The 15,411-nt window shown below is 58.9% G+C and overlaps 1 protein-coding gene and 1 long non-coding RNA gene across 2 annotated transcripts; one reads left to right on the forward strand and one right to left on the reverse strand.

Annotated features, from left to right (window-relative positions):
* The first annotated feature begins 5,572 nt into the window (after positions 1-5,572).
* Positions 5,573-5,990, forward strand: LOC131573966 (uncharacterized). Its single transcript, XR_009276314.1, has 3 exons — positions 5,573-5,629; positions 5,720-5,779; positions 5,830-5,990. It is a non-coding gene; the product is annotated as an uncharacterized LOC131573966 (long non-coding RNA).
* Positions 5,991-10,389: 4,399 nt separating this feature from the next.
* LOC131573962 (germ cell nuclear acidic protein-like) lies at positions 10,390-12,864 on the reverse strand. Its single transcript, XM_058828313.1, has 4 exons — positions 12,816-12,864; positions 11,572-12,711; positions 11,381-11,475; positions 10,390-10,528 (listed from the first exon to the last, which is right to left on the reverse strand). The coding sequence occupies exons 1-4, from the start codon at positions 12,862-12,864 to the stop codon at positions 10,454-10,456; spliced, it is 1,359 nt and encodes a 452-aa protein (XP_058684296.1). The 3' UTR covers positions 10,390-10,453.
* Positions 12,865-15,411: the final 2,547 nt, after the last annotated feature.

Genomic DNA, 15,411 nt, shown 5'->3' on the forward strand with positions numbered 1-15,411 from the left:
TAAAAAATCCCAAAAAATCCCAAAAAATCCCCCAAAAAATCCCCAAAAATCCCCTCAAAAAATCCCCAAAAAATCAAAAAAAAAAATCCCAAAATTCCCCAAATCTCCCCCAAATTTTCCCCTCCCAGCTGCGGATTTGCTTCAGCGAGCGGCACCTGGAGCGAGTTTTCTCCTACCCCTCGGAGGGGGCGGCGCTGGCGGCCTGGGGACCCCCCGAGGACCCCCCCGGGACCCCCCCGGGACCCCCCGGCCCCGCCAGGGAGGGGAGGAAGAGGAGGAGGAGGAGGAAGAGCCCCCTCCCCCCATGGGGGGGCTGCAGGGGGGGCTGAGGGGCCGAGCGCTGCTGGTCGGTGAGTGGGGATTTGGGGGGGATTTTGGGGATTTTTGGGGGGATTTTGGGGGATTTGGGGATTTTGGGGGGATTTGGGAGAATTTTTTGGATTTTTTGGGAATTTTGGGGGGATTTTGGGGGGTTTTTGGGAGTTTTTAGGGGGATTTTTTGGGGTTTTTTGGGGATTTTTTGGGGTTTTTTGGGGATTTTTTTGAGGGCATTTTTGGGAATTTTTGGGGAATTTTTGAGATTTTTTGGGAATTTTGGGGGGATTTTGGGGGGTTTTGGGGAGTTTTTAGGGGGATTTTTTGGGGGTTTTTGGAGATTTTTTGAGGGCATTTTTGGGAATTTTTTGGGATTTTTTGGGAATTTTGGGGAGAATTTTTGGGGGGATTGTTTTGGATTTTTTGGGGGGATTTTTGGGGATGTTTTGGGACTTTTGGGGGATTTGGGGATTTTTGGGGATTTTTTAGGGGATTTGGGGATTTTTTGGGAATTTTTTGAAGGGATTTTGGGGGAGGTTTTGGGGATTTTTGGGAATTTTTTAGGGGATTTTTGGGAATTTTTTGAGGGGATTTTGAGGGAGTTTTGGGGATTGGGGAATTTTTGAGGATTTTTGGGAAATTTGGGGATTCTGGGGGGAGTTTTGGTGGGTATCTGGGGAATTTGGGAAAGATTTTGGAGATTTTGGGGGGAATTAGGGGGATATCTCAGGAATTTGGGGGGTTTGGTGAAGTTTCTGAGAATTCTGGGAGGTTTTGGGGGATTTTTGAGGATTTTTGGGAGATTTTGGGGGATTTTGGGGATTTTTTGAGGGGATTTTGAGGGAGTTTTGAGGGATTTGGGGAATTTTGGGAGGTTTTGGGTGATTTTGAGAAGGAATTTGGGGCAGATTTTGGTTTTTTTTGGGGGGGGTGGAACTTTATGGATTTTGGGCTCATTTTGGGTTCATTTGCGGAATTCTGGGAATTTCGGGTGAATTTTGGGAATTTTGGGGGGGGGGTCCTTAACCCTTTCCCCCCCTCCCCAGACGAATCCTGCCGTCGGTAACCCCGGCCCATCCCCCACCCCCCCGGGACCCCCCCAGCGCCGGCGATGGGGGGAGGGGCAGGACGGGGACGGACGCTCGGACAGGGACGGACACACGGACAGGACCCCCCCTCCCCCCCCCAAACCGCCCTGGCGGGGTCTGGGGGGGTCTTTTCACCCCATTTTGTAACGTTTTTAGCACGGGGGGAGGGGTTTAATTTTCCATAACGAGGGTTTTTTTTAAGCCTAATTAAGGGGTTTTTATATCCGGGGGGAGGGGCGGGAGCCATTTTGTCAGTATTGGGTCATCCGCAGCCGGCCCAGTTTGGACCAGTTTGGACTGGATGGGGCGGGGCCAAAACCGTGGCAGCGTTGGGGGGGGGAGGGGAGCGAAGCTGCTTGGAAGGGGGGGTTGGGGGGATGGGGGAGGGGCGGATTTTGGGGGGAGAGGAGGCAGAAATGGCGCAGGACGAGTAGGCCGAATCCTGCGGCCTGTTCGTGTTACCGTGGCGACGAAGCCTGCGGCCTTTCTACTCCCAAGGCCTGCTTCTGTCGCCATGACAACGAAGCCTGCGGCCTGTCTACTCCTAAGGCCTGTGCCTGTCGCCATGGCAACACTCTGCGACCTGTGGCCTTCTCCTGTTGCTATGGCGACGAAGCCTGCGGCCTGTGTACTCCCAAGGCCTGCTCCTGTTGCTGTGGTAACGAAGCCTGCCGCCAGCCTACTCCCACAGCCTGCTCAAGTTGCCATGGCAACGAAGCCTGAGGCCTGCTCATGTCGCCATGGCAACGAAGCCTGCAGCCTGTGTACTCCCAAGGCCTGCTCCTGTCTCCATGGCAACGAAGCCTGCAGCCTGTGTACTCCCAAGGCCTACTCTTGTCGCCATGGCAACGAAGCCTGCAGCCTGTGTACTCCCAAAGCTTGAGGCCTACTTTTGTCACCATGGCAACGAAGCCTGCAGCTTGTGTACTCCGAAGGCCTGCTCTTGTCGTCATGGCAACGAAGCCTGCGGCCTGTTCCCCGTTGCCATGGCAACGCGCTGCTGTATCGCGACGGTGACAATAAACGGCGCCACACCACAAACGCAACCGTGACCGGTGACATTGGGGACGAGGGGGGGAAACGCCGAAAATCCCGAAAATCCGCCCCAAAAATAACAAATCCTTTCAAAAATGGCTCAAAAAGGGTCCAAAATGCTCCACAAAAGCCTCAAAAATGGGAAAAAAACCCTTCAAAACGTCCCCAAAACGAAGAAAATTTCAGATTTCAGATCAGAATTGTGAAAGTTTTTCCTCCAAAAAAAGTCAAAAAGGTTCCAAAACAAACAAAAAATAATAATAAAAAAAAAAAACTAAAAAAAGCCTCAAAAGGTCCTCCGGGACCTCAAATTTTGGGATTCAGGGCACCCCAAAAATATTTTGAGGGGGAAAAAGGGAGATTTTTCATTTTTAATGACATTTTCAAGTGGAAAATGGGGATTGGGGATTTTTTAGGGGGAAAAAAGCGATTTTATGGGAAAAAAAAGTGGATTTTTGAGGGAAAATGACCCCCAAAATGGCTGAAATTTCTCAAAAAATGACTTTAATGTCCTAAAAACGCCTTAAAAGCCCCCAAAAATTGCTTCAATATCCAAGAAAATGCCTGAAATGGCAAAAAAAAACCAACCTTAAATTTCCTCAAAAATGCTTTAAATTTCCCCAAAAATCCCTGAAATTTCCCCCAAAAATGGCTTTAATGTCCCCAAAACCCCACCCAGGTGACCCCAAAATTCCCTTTGTGTCCCCAAAACAGCCAAAAATTCAATTTATTGAACCCAAAACCCCCCGGGGGGGCAAAAAATCACTTTAAACCCCCCCAAAATCGCCCGGAAAGACCAAAAATAATCCCGAAAAAAATCTCCAGGGACCCAAAAATTTGTTCAACACCCAAAAATCATTTTGGGGGGATTTAGGGAAGAGTTTGGGGCAATTTTCGGGATTATTTTGGGCGATTTTTGGGCGATTTTTGAGTGATTTTTTTGGCAATTTTTGGGATTTTTTTGACAATTTTCGGGCGATTTTCGGGATTTTTTTGCTGATTTTTCGGGGGGTTTTGGGTGGGTTTTGAGTGATTTTTTTGGTGATTTTTGAGTGATTTTTTGGCAATTTTCGGGATATTTTTTGGCGATTTTTGGGCGGTTTTTGAGTGATTTTTGAATAATTTTTTGGAAATTTTCGGGATATTTTTGGGTGATTTTTGAGTGATTTTTGGGCAATTTTCGGGATATTTTTGAGTGATTTTTGGGCGGTTTTTGGGTGATTTTTCGGCAATTGTCGGGATTTTTTTGGACGGTTTTTGGGTGATTTTTTGGGCAATTTTCGGGATATTTTTGGGCGATTTTTGAGCGGTTTTTGAGTGATTTTTGAATAATTTTTTGGCAATTTTCGGGATATTTTTGGGTGATTTTTCAGCGGTTTTTCAGTGATTTTTTTGGGCAATTTTCGGGATTTTTGGGGGGTTTTGGGTAATTTTTGGGCGATTTTTTGGTGATTTTTGATTGATTTTTTGGCAATTTTCGGGACTTTTTTGCCGATTTTTAGGCGGTTTTTGGGCGGTTTTTGAGTGATTTTTAGGTGATTTTTGACTGATTTCTGAGTGATTTTTTGGCGATTTTCAGGATATTTTTGGCCAATTTTTGGCCGATTTTTTGGGCAATTTTCGGGATATTTTGGGCAATTTTTGAGTGATTTTTGGGCGGTTTTTGGGTGATTTTTCGGCAATTGTCGGGATTTTTTTGGACGGTTTTTGGGTGATTTTTTGGCAATTTTCGGGATATTTTTGGGTGATTTTTGGGCGGTTTTTGAGTGATTTTTGAATAATTTTTTGGCAATTTTCGGGATATTTTGGGGCGATTTTTGAGTGGTTTTTGGCCGATTTTTGAGTGGTTTTTGGGTGATTTTTGGGCAATTTTCGGGATAATTTTCGGCGATTTTTTGGCAATTTTCGGGATTTTTTTGGGCTATTTTTGAGCGGTTTTTGAGTAATTTTTGAATAAATTTTTGGGCAATTTTCGGGATATTTTTTTGGTGATTTTTGGGTGATTTTTGGGGCGGTTTTCGGGATATTTTCGGGATTTTTTTGGGTGAGTTTTGAGCGGGTTTTGAGTGATTTTTTAGCAATTTTCGGGATATTTTTGGGTGATATTTTGGCAAATTTCGGGATATTTTTGGGTGATATTTTGGCAATTTTCGGGATATTTTTGGGTGGTTTTTGGCTGTTTTTTGGGCGATTTTTGGCCGGTTTGGGGGTGATTTTTGGGTGATTTTTGGGCAATTTTCGGGATATTTTTGGGTGATTTTGGGGCAATTTTCGGGATATTTTTGGGTGGTTTTTGGCTGTTTTTTGGGCGGTTTTTTGGCCGATTTGGGGATGGCCGTTTCCGTTCCACCTCCGCTGATTTTTTTTCCCGATTTTGCGCCGTTTTTGGGCCGTTTTGAGGCGTTTTCGGGTTTTTTTTTTTCCCGTTTTGTGTCCCCGCGGGGTCCCCATGGCAACGGCGCCGCGATGACGTCACCGCCCGGCCCGGGGGTGTCCCCGAGGTGTCCCCAACCCCCCCCCGGTGTCCCCGAGGTGTCCCCAGGGTGTCCCCAACCCCCCCCCGGTGTCCCCGGGGTGTCCCCGAGGTGTCCCCGGGGTGTCCCCAGGGTGTCCCCAACCCCCCCCCGATGTCCCCAGGGTGTCCCCAGGGTGTCCCCAATGTCCCCAGGGTGTCCCCGAGGTGTCCCCGAGGTGTCCCCAACCCCCCCCGATGTCCCCAAGGCACGAGCGGGGGGCGCTGCTGCTCCACTTTTATTGGGGACAGGAGGGGACAGGAGGGGACAGGAGGTGACACGGGGACAGGGACACGGGGACAGGGACACGGGGACAGGAGGTGACATCGGGGGGACATCGGGGACAGGGACACGGGGACAGGGACAGGAGGGGACAGGAGGTGACATCGGGGGGACATCGGGGACAGGGACATCGGGGACAGGGACACGGTGGCCCGGGGACAGGAGGGGACATCGGGGACGGTGATGGGGACACGGGGACAGGAGGGGACAGGAGGTGACAGGAGGTGACAGGGATCTGGTGGCTCCAGGAGGACACGGGGACAGGGACAGGGACAGGGACAGGGACAGGGACAGGGACAGGAGGTGACACCGGGGCCGGGGGGACAGGAGGGGACACGGGGACAGGGACAGGAGGGGACAGGGACAGGGTGACACTGTGATGGGGACACGGTGATGGTGGCAGGAGGTGACAGGAGGTGACAGGAGGTGACAGGAGGTGACAGGAGGTGACAGGAGGTGACACGAGGTGACGCGAGGTGACAGGAGGTGGCAGGAGGTGGCAGGAGGTGACAGGAGGTGACAGGAGGTGACACGAGGTGACAGGAGGTGGCAGGAGGTGGCAGGAGGTGACAGGAGGTGGCAGGAGGTGACACGAGGTGACAGGAGGTGACAGGAGATGTCCCCGCGCTACAGCCGCTCCTCCGAGTGTCCCCAACCTGCGGAGGGGACACGGTGAGGGGACAGCGGGGACACGGGGGGGACATGGGGACCCCTGCCCGTGTCCCCTCTGTCCCCAATGTCCCCAATGTCCCCAATGTCCCCTCACCGCTGTCCTCGCTGTCCCTGGACGCGTCGCGGCTCCCGATGTCCCCAAGGGCCGCCACCCTCGGCCACTCCTGCCGGGGGAGGTGGCCCTGGGGACGCGTCCCCTCCCCTTGGGGACCTCGGGGAGGTGGCAGCGGCCACTGGGGACCTGTCCCCAACTCCTGGGGACCTGTCCCCACTGTCCCCTGTCCCTGGGGACCTGTCCCCACTGTCCCCTGTCCTTGGGGACCTGTCCCCACTGTCCCCTGTCCCTGGGGACCTGTCCCCACTGTCCCGTGTCCCTGGGGACCTGTCCCCGCTGTCCCCTGTCCCTGGGGACCTGTCCCCGCTCCTTGGGGACCTGTCCCCTGTCCCTGTCCCATTGTCCCCTGGCCCTGTCCCATTGTCCCCTGTCCCTGGGGCCGTGTCCCCGCTGTCCCCTGTCCCTGGGGCCGTGTCCCCGCTGTCCCCTCCCCCTCCTGGGGACACGCGGCCGCTCCTTGGGGACGTCCCCAGGGTCCCTCCGGAGCTCGGGGATGTCCCCAAGGTCCCCGCGGCGCTTGGGGACGTTGGGGGTGGCCCTGGAGCCACGGGCCGGGCTCGCGGGGCCGGGTCCCCTCGTGTCCCCTCGGTGTCCCCTCGTGTCCCCTCGGTGTCCCCGCGGGCAGCAGCGAGCGCAGCAGTGACGTCACCGCCTGTCCCCAAGGCTCGGGGACCGGGAGGGGCTCGGTGGGACCTGGGGGGGGGGACACGGGTGGGGACACGGGGACAGGGGGACAGCGACACCCGCCCGTGTCCCCCCCGTGTCCCCCCCGATGTCCCCTCGTGTCGGATTTGTCCCTCAGTGTCCCCTTTATCCCCATCCCCCAATGTCCCCAAACCCCCCCAATGTCCCCAAACCCCCCCGAGTGTCCCCAAATCCCCCCCCGAGTGTCCCCAAATCCCCCCCCAATGTCCCCAAATCCCCCCCAATGTCCCCAAATCCCCCCAATGTCCCCAAATCCCCCCGAGTGTCCCCAAATCCCCCCCAATGTCCCCAAATCCCCCCCAATGTCCCCAAATCCCCCCCAATGTCCCCAAATCCCCCCCCAGGTGTCCCCAAATCCCCCCCCGATGTCCCCAAATCCCCCCCAATGTCCCCAAATCCCCCCCCAATGTCCCCAAATCCCCCCCCAATGTCCCCAAATCCCCCCCGAGTGTCCCCAAATCCCCCCCCGAGTGTCCCCAAACCCCCCCCAATGTCCCCAAATCCCCCCCCAATGTCCCCAAATCCCCCCCAGTGTCCCCAAATCCCCCCCCAATGTCCCCAAACCCCCCCCAATGTCCCCAAATCCCCCCCAATGTCCCAAATCCCCCCCCCCCCCCCCCCAATGTCCCCAAATCCCCCCCAATGTCCCCAAACCCCCCCCAATGTCCCCAAATCCCCCCCAATGTCCCCAAATCCCCCCGAGTGTCCCCAAATCCCCCCCAATGTCCCCAAATCCCCCCCAATGTCCCCAAATCCCCCCCCGAGTGTCCCCAAATCCCCCCCCAATGTCCCCAAATCCCCCCCAATGTCCCCAAATCCCCCCCAATGTCCCCAAATCCCCCCAATGTCCCCAAATGCCCCCAATGTCCCCAAATCCCCCCCCAATGTCCCCAAATCCCCCCCGGTGTCCCCAAATCCCCCCCCAATGTCCCCAAATCCCCCGAGTGTCCCCAAATCCCCCCCAATGTCCCCAAATCCCCCCCCGAGTGTCCCCAAATCCCCCCCAATGTCCCCAAATGCCCCCCCGAGTGTCCCCAAATCCCCCCCAATGTCCCCAAATCCCCCCCCAATGTCCCCAAATCCCCCCCCAATGTCCCCAAATCCCCCCCCAATGTCCCCAAATCCCCCCAATGTCCCCAAATCCCCCCCCCAATGTCCCCAAATCCCCCCCCAATGTCCCCAAATCCCCCCCCCGATGTCCCCAAATCCCCCCCGAGTGTCCCCAAATCCCCCCAATGTCCCCAAATCCCCCCCAATGTCCCCAAATGCCCCCCGGTGTCCCCAAATCCCCCCCCCAATGTCCCCAAACCCCCCCGAGTGTCCCCAAATCCCCCCCAATGTCCCCAAATCCCCCCAATGTCCCCAAATCCCCCCCCGAGTGTCCCCAAATCCCCCCCAATGTCCCCAAATCCCCCCCAATGTCCCCAAATCCCCCCCCGAGTGTCCCCAAATCCCCCCCCAATGTCCCCAAATCCCCCCCAATGTCCCCAAATCCCCCCCCGAGTGTCCCCAAACCCCCCCCCGATGTCCCCAAACCCCCCCCAATGTCCCCAAACCCCCCCCCAATGTCCCCAAATCCCCCCCAATGTCCCCAAATCCCCCCCAATGTCCCCAAATCCCCCCCAATGTCCCCAAATCCCCCCCAATGTCCCCAAACCCCCCCCCTCAATGTCCCCAAACCCCCCCCAATGTCCCCAAATCCCCCCCCAATGTCCCCAAATCCCCCCCAATGTCCCCAAATCCCCCCAATGTCCCCAAATCCCCCCGAGTGTCCCCAAATCCCCCCCAATGTCCCCAAATCCCCCCCAATGTCCCCAAATCCCCCCCCAATGTCCCCAAATCCCCCCCCGAGTGTCCCCAAATCCCCCCCAATGTCCCCAAATCCCCCCCAATGTCCCCAAATCCCCCCCCCAATGTCCCCAAATCCCCCCAATGTCCCCAAATCCCCCCAATGTCCCCAAATCCCCCCCCAATGTCCCCAAACCCCCCGAGTGTCCCCAAACCCCCCCCGATGTCCCCAAGCCCCCCCCCGGTGTCCCCAAACCCCTCCCGATGTCCCCAAATCCCCCCCCAATGTCCCCAAACCCCCCCCAATGTCCCCAAATCCCCCCCGAGTGTCCCCAAATCCCCCCAATGTCCCCAAATCCCCCCCAATGTCCCCAAACCCCCCCCAATGTCCCCAAATCCCCCCCCAATGTCCCCAAATCCCCCCCAATGTCCCCAAATCCCCCCCAATGTCCCCAAACCCCCCCGAGTGTCCCCAAATCCCCCCAATGTCCCCAAATCCCCCCTTGATGTCCCCAAGCCCCCCCCCGGTGTCCCCTCACCCCCCAGCAGCAGCAGTGTCCCCAAGGCCACCAGCAGTGTCCCCATTGTCGCCTCCATGGCGCTGCCGGGCCCCCCCCGCTGTCCCCATTTATGGGCTCGGGGACAGGGACGTCCCCTGGGTGGGGACAGCGGGGGTGGCACCGGCCTGGGGGGGGGACACCGGGACCCGAGAGTGTCCCCAAGGTGTCCCCAATGGCACCAAACCCCCCCCAGGTGTCCCCAAACCCCCCCCCAGGTGTCCCCAAGGTGTCCCCAGGTGTCCCCAAGGTGTCCCCAATGGCCCCAAACCCCCCTCAGGTGTCCCCAATGTCCCCAAACCCCCCCCAGGTGTCCCCAGGTGTCCCCAAGGTGTCCCCAATGGCCCCAAATCCCCCCCAGGTGTCCCCAAGGTGTCCCCAACCCCCCCCCAGGTGTCCCCAGGTGTCCCCAAACCACCCCAGGTGTCCCCAAACCACCCCAGGTGTCCCTAAGGTGTCCCCAAATATCCCCAACCCCCCCTCAAATGTCCCAAACCCCCCCCAGGTGTCCCCAAACCCCCCCCAGGTGTCCCCAAACCCCCCCTCAGGTGTCCCCAGGTGTCCCCAAACCCCCCCTCAGGTGTCCCCAGGTGTCCCCAAACCCCCCCTCAAATGTCCCCAAACCCCCCTCAGGTGTCCCCAACATGTCCCCAATGTCCCCAAACCCCCCCCCCCAGGTGTCCCCAGGTATCCCCAGCCCCCCCCAGGTGTCCCCACCCCGCAGGTGGCACTTTGGGGACAATGGCCCCATTGTCCGCAGCCACTGCCCTTGACCGGGGACAAGTCCAGACAATGTCCCCAATGTCCCCAATGTCCCCAGGGTGTCCCCAGGGTGTCCCCAGGGTGTCCCCAATGTCCCCCCAAGGTGTCCCCAATGTCCCCAGGGTGTCCCCAAGGTGTCCAGGGTGTCCCCAGGGTGTCCCCAAGGTGTCCCCAAGGGCTGGGGGTGCCCCGGGGACAGGAGGGGACAGAGGGACGGGGGAGGGGTTGGAATTTGGGGTGAATTTGGGGGATTTTGGGGTGAATTTGGGGTGAATTTGGGGGATTTTGGGGTGAATTTGGGGGATTTTGGGGTTCAGGGCTCACGGGAAGGACTCAAACACGTTTGGATTTATTGAATTTGGATTTATTGGAGTTTTGGGTGAATTTCGGATGAATTTGGGTAAATTTTGGGTGATTTTGGGGTGAATTCGGATGATTTTGGGGTATTTGGGGGTGAATTTGGGGTATTTTGGGGTGATTTTGGATGATTTTGGGGTATTTTGGGGTGATTTTGGATGATTTTGGGGTATTTTGGATGATTTTGGGGCGATTTTGGGGTGATTTTGGATGATTTTGGGGTATTTTGGGGTGATTTTGGATGATTTTGGGGTCCAGGGCTCACTACGGGAAGGCCTCGGGGGGCGGCACCGCCAGCGCGGCCGAGCTGATGATGAAAACCTTGACGTAATGAACGGCCTGGGGGGGAGGGGAGGGGGCGTCAGGACCCCCCCGGGACCCCCCCGGGACCCCCCAGGACCCCCCAGGACCCCCCAGAACCCCCCAGGGGTCTCAGGAATTTGGGACCCCCCCCCAAATCAGGAATTTTGGGACCCCTCCCCCACGGATTTGGGGACAAAGGGACGACCCCACCCCCCCTCAGGGACCCCCCAAGGTTTTGCCCCCCCAATTTTGTGCCCCCCCCCGGGTTTTGCCCCCCCACCCCCATTTTTTGTGCCCCTCCCCCCATTTTCTGCCCCCCATTTTTTGGTCCCCCATCCCCCCCCCCCCAATTTTTCTGCCCCTCCCCAATTTTTTTGCCCCCCCCATTTTTTGCCCCCCCCGTTTTTCTGCCCCCAATTTTTCGTGCTCCCCCCATTTTCTGCCCCTCCCCATTTTTTTATGCCCCCCCCCCCCAATTTTTTGGGGCCCCCCCCCCCCATTTTTTTTGCCTCCCACTTTTTTTCCCCTCCCCCATTTTTTACCCCCACCCATTTTTTGGGACCCCCCACCCATTTTTTGCCCCCCCCCCATTTTTTGGGACCCCCCACCCATTTTTGCCCCCCCCCCATTTTTTGGGACCCCCCACCCATTTTTTGCCCCCCCCCCATTTTTTGGGACCCCCCCACCCATTTTTTTTGCCCCCCCATTTTTTGCCCCCCCACCCATTTTTTTTGCCCCCCCATTTTTTGGGACCCCCCACCCATTTTTTCTGCCCCCCCATTTTTTGGGACCCCCCACCCATTTTTTCTGCCCCCCCCCCATTTTTTGGGACCCCCCACCCATTTTTGCCCCCCCCATTTTTTGGGGTCCCCCCCCCCCCCCCGTTACCGCGCAGAGCCCGGCGAGCAGCAGGAGGGCGAGGAGGAGGCAGAGGAGGGCGAGGAAGAGGAGGGGGCAGCCGGGGGGGGGCGTCTGGGGGGCTCCTGGGGGGGCGTGGCCAGAGCGGAGGGGGCGTGGTCATAGCAGGCCCCGCCCCTTTCCGGCCCCGCCCCTTTCCTGCCCCTTCCCCCCCCCCTCACCTGCCCCTCCCCCCCGGGGCGCGTCCGCGCTCGCGTCATCGCTGACGTCATCGGCGGCGTCGTGGCGGCGGCCGAAGGGGGCGGCGCCCAGCAGGGGATGCTCCGCCCCCGGGGTGACGTCGTCGGTGACGTCATCGGTGATGTCATCGGTGACGTCATCGCCGACGTCATCGTCGGGGCCCGGGGGCCGTTCCAAGGGCAGGAAGGGCGTGATGTCATCGTCGGCGGTGACGTCATCGGCGAGGTCGTCCCAGGCGCCATCAAGGTCCCCGGTGACGTCACCCAGCAGGGAGGAGGTGACGTCATCGGCGGTGATGACGTCATCGGCGGGGAGGGAGCCCGGGCCGGGGAGGGTGACGTCATCGTCCTCGGTGACGTCATCGGGGAGGTCATCCCGGAGGATGATGTCATCGCCGAGATGCCCCCAGGCTATGACGTCATCGATGACGTCATCCCCGGGCAGGGACGGGACGCGGCGGGCGGCGATGACGTCATCGATGCGGGCGCCCACGCCGACGGCGTCACCGGTGACGTCACCTCCCACCGTGACGTCATCGTCCCCTGGGAGAGGGGGCGTGGCCTCGCCCCAGGCGATGACATCACCAGGGAAGCCACGCTCGATGACGTCATCGGTGACGCTGCTCTCCGGGGCAATGACGTCATCAGTGAGGGTGTGCAAGGTGATGACGTCATTGGTGATGACGTCATTGGCGACGTAATCCAGATCTTGTGGGAAGTTGCTCTCAGTGGTGACGTCATCGGTGACGTCACGGGTGATGATGTCATCGATGAAGCCATGCCCAGGGACGATGATGTCAGCGGTGACGTCACTCATGGGGACGGTGACGTCATCAGCGACGCCACTCCCAGGGCAGGAGGTGATGACGTCACTGTCAGCGGTGACGTCACCATCGAGAGCTTCCCGCGGGACAGAGGAAGTGACATCATCGCCGTCGGTGACATCAGCGGTGACATCATCCCCCGGCACAGCGGAAGTGACGTCACCCTCGGCTGTGACGTCACCGGCGGGCGGGGGGGAGGGGCTGCCCCGCCCCTCCGTGACGTCATCGCCGTCCCCACCCGCGGGGACCTCGGCGGCGATGACGTCATAGGCCGTGACGTCATCATCGGAGACTTCCTCTTCCTCCGGGGGCGGGGCCAGCACGGTGATGGTGATGCCACCGGCCCGGCAGGTGACGGCGCTGTCCCCAAACTCCCTGTCCCCAAATCTCCTGTCCCCAAACTCCCTGTCCTCGATGTCCCTGTCCCCAGTGTCCCTCGGGGAGGTGACATCGCTGTCCCCAAACTCCCTGTCCTCGATGTCCCTGTCCCCAAAATCCCTGTCCCCGATGTCCCTGTCCCCAAACTCCCTGTCCTCGATGTCCCTGTCCCCGAAATCCCTGTCCTCGATGTCCCCAGTGTCCCTTGGGGAGGTGACACCGCTGTCCCCAAAATCCCTGTCCCCAAATCCACTGTCCCCAAACTCCCTGTCCCCGATGTCCCTGTCCCCAAAATCCCTGTCCCCAAATCTCCTGTCCCCAAACTCCCTGTCCTCGATGTCCCTTGGGGAGGTGACACCGCTGTCCCCAAACTCCCTGTCCCTGATGTCCCTGTCCCCAAATCCACTGTCCCCAAACTCCCTGTCCTCGATGTCCCCAGTGTCCCTCGGGGAGGTGACATCGCTGTCCCCAAACTCCCTGTCCCTGATGTCCCTGTCCCCAAACTCCCTGTCCCCAAATCTCCTGTCCCCAAACTCCCTGTCCTCAATGTCCCTGTCCTCAATGTCCCTGTCCCCAGTGTCCCTCGGGGAGGTGACATCGCTGTCCCCGCTGTCCCCAAGGTCCTCCATGTCCCCCAGGGCGGTGACATCTCCGAGCCTGCTGTCCCCATCCCTGGGGACAACGATGTCCCCAATGTCCCCCGGCGCTGGGACAGCCCTGTCCCTGTCCCCAGTGTCCCTCAGGGAGGTGACACCAGTGTCCCCAGTGTCCCTGTCCCCAGTGTCCCCAGTGTCCCTCGGGGAGGTGACACCGGTGTCCCCAGTGTCCCCAATGTCCCTGTCCCCAGTGTCCCTGTCCCCGCTGTCCCCGTTCCCAGGAGCTGCGCCGTCTTTGTCCCAGATGTCCCCAGGGACGGTGACATCCCTGTCCCCAGTGTCCCTGTCCCCAGTGTCCCTGTCCCCAGTGTCCCTGTCCCCAGTGTCCCTGTCCCCAGTGTCCCTGTCCCTGTCCCCAGTGTCCCTGTCCCCAATGTCCCTGTCCCTGTCCCCAGTGTCCCTGTCCTTGGACACCTGAATGTCCCCAGTGTCCCTCGAGACTGGGACATCCCTGTCCCCAGACTCCCTGTCCCCACTGTCCCTCGGGGAGGTGACATCGCTGTCCCCACTGTCCCTGTCCAGGGGGGCTGGGCCATTCCTGTACCTGATGTCCCCAATGTCCCCAATGTCCCCAAGGTCCCCAAGACCCCCCAGGTCCCCAACGTTCTTCACGTCCCCAATGTCCCCAATGTCCCCGATGTTCTTGTTGTCCCCAAGATCCCCAATGTCCCCGATGTTCTTCAGGTCCCCAAGGTCCCCAAGGTCCCCGAGACCCCCGATGTCCCCCATGTTTTTCAGGTCCCCAAGGTCCCCAACCTTCCTGATGTCCCCGATGTTCTTTATGTCCCCAATGTCCCCAAGGTCACCAAGGTCACCAATGTTCTTCACATCCCTCATGTCCCCAGTGTCCCCAACATCCCCCAAGTCCCCAACGTTCTTCACAACCCTGATGTCCCCAATGTCCCCAATGTCCCCAATGTCCCCAACATGCCCCAAGTCCCCGATGTCCCCAAGGTCACCAACGTCCCCAATGTTGTTCACGTCCCCAGTGTCCCTGATGTCCCCAAGCTCACCAATGTCCCTGATGTCCCCAAGGTCACCAATGTCCCCGATGCTCTTCACATCCCTGATGTCCCCGATGTCCCCAACGTCCCCAATGTCCCCTCTGTCCCCAATATTCTTGATGTCCCCACTGTCCCCGATGTCCCCAACGTTCTTCATGTCCCCGATGTCCCCAAGGTCACCAACATCCCCGATGTTGTTCACGTCCCCAATGTCCCTGATGTCCCCAATGTCCCCAACCTTCTTCACATCCCCGATGTCCCCAATGTCCCCAACGTCCCCAATGTCCCCAATGTCCCAAACGTTCTTGATGTCCCCAAGGTCCCTGATGTCCCCAACGTTCTTCACATCCCTGATGTCCCCACTGTCCCCTCTGTCCCCAATGTCCCCAATGTTCCCAATGTCCCCAGACCCCCCGCTGTCCCTGCTGTCCCCAATGTCCCCTCTGTCCCCAATGTCCCCAATGTCCCCGCTGTCCCCGCTGTCCCCGCTGTCCTCCTCAGCCGGCGCCGCGGTGACAGTGATGGTGATGCCGCTGGCCCAGGGGGTGACGGTGACGGTGCCACCCCCGGGCTGTCCCCAGGTGGGGTCGGGCGGTGTCACCTCCCCGGGGGGGACACGGGGGGAGGGGCCGCCCTCGGCCATGGGGGGACCTGGGGGGGGGGGAGGGGGACAGAGGTGGGGTCAGTGGGGGAGGGGACACAGAGGGACAGGAGGGGGGAGGGGACAGGACGGGGGGGGGGGTGGCGGTACCTGAGGTGGCCGCGGGTGACAGCAGCTGCCCCCGGGGGGGTCCCGGGGGTGTCACCGAGGGGTCGAGGGCTCCAGAGCCCCAATCGGGACCCCCTGACCCAAATTTGGGGTTTTTTTTGGGGGTCTCTCGGCGGCTCCGGCTCCGGCTCCGATCCCGATCCAGAGGGGGAGGGGCCTGGGAGATTTGGCTCCTCCCCCAAACCCCGCCC

The sequence above is a fragment of the Poecile atricapillus genome (assembly GCF_030490865.1).
Source record: "Poecile atricapillus isolate bPoeAtr1 chromosome 26 unlocalized genomic scaffold, bPoeAtr1.hap1 SUPER_26_unloc_2, whole genome shotgun sequence".
NCBI classification, from domain to species: domain Eukaryota; kingdom Metazoa; phylum Chordata; class Aves; order Passeriformes; family Paridae; genus Poecile; species Poecile atricapillus.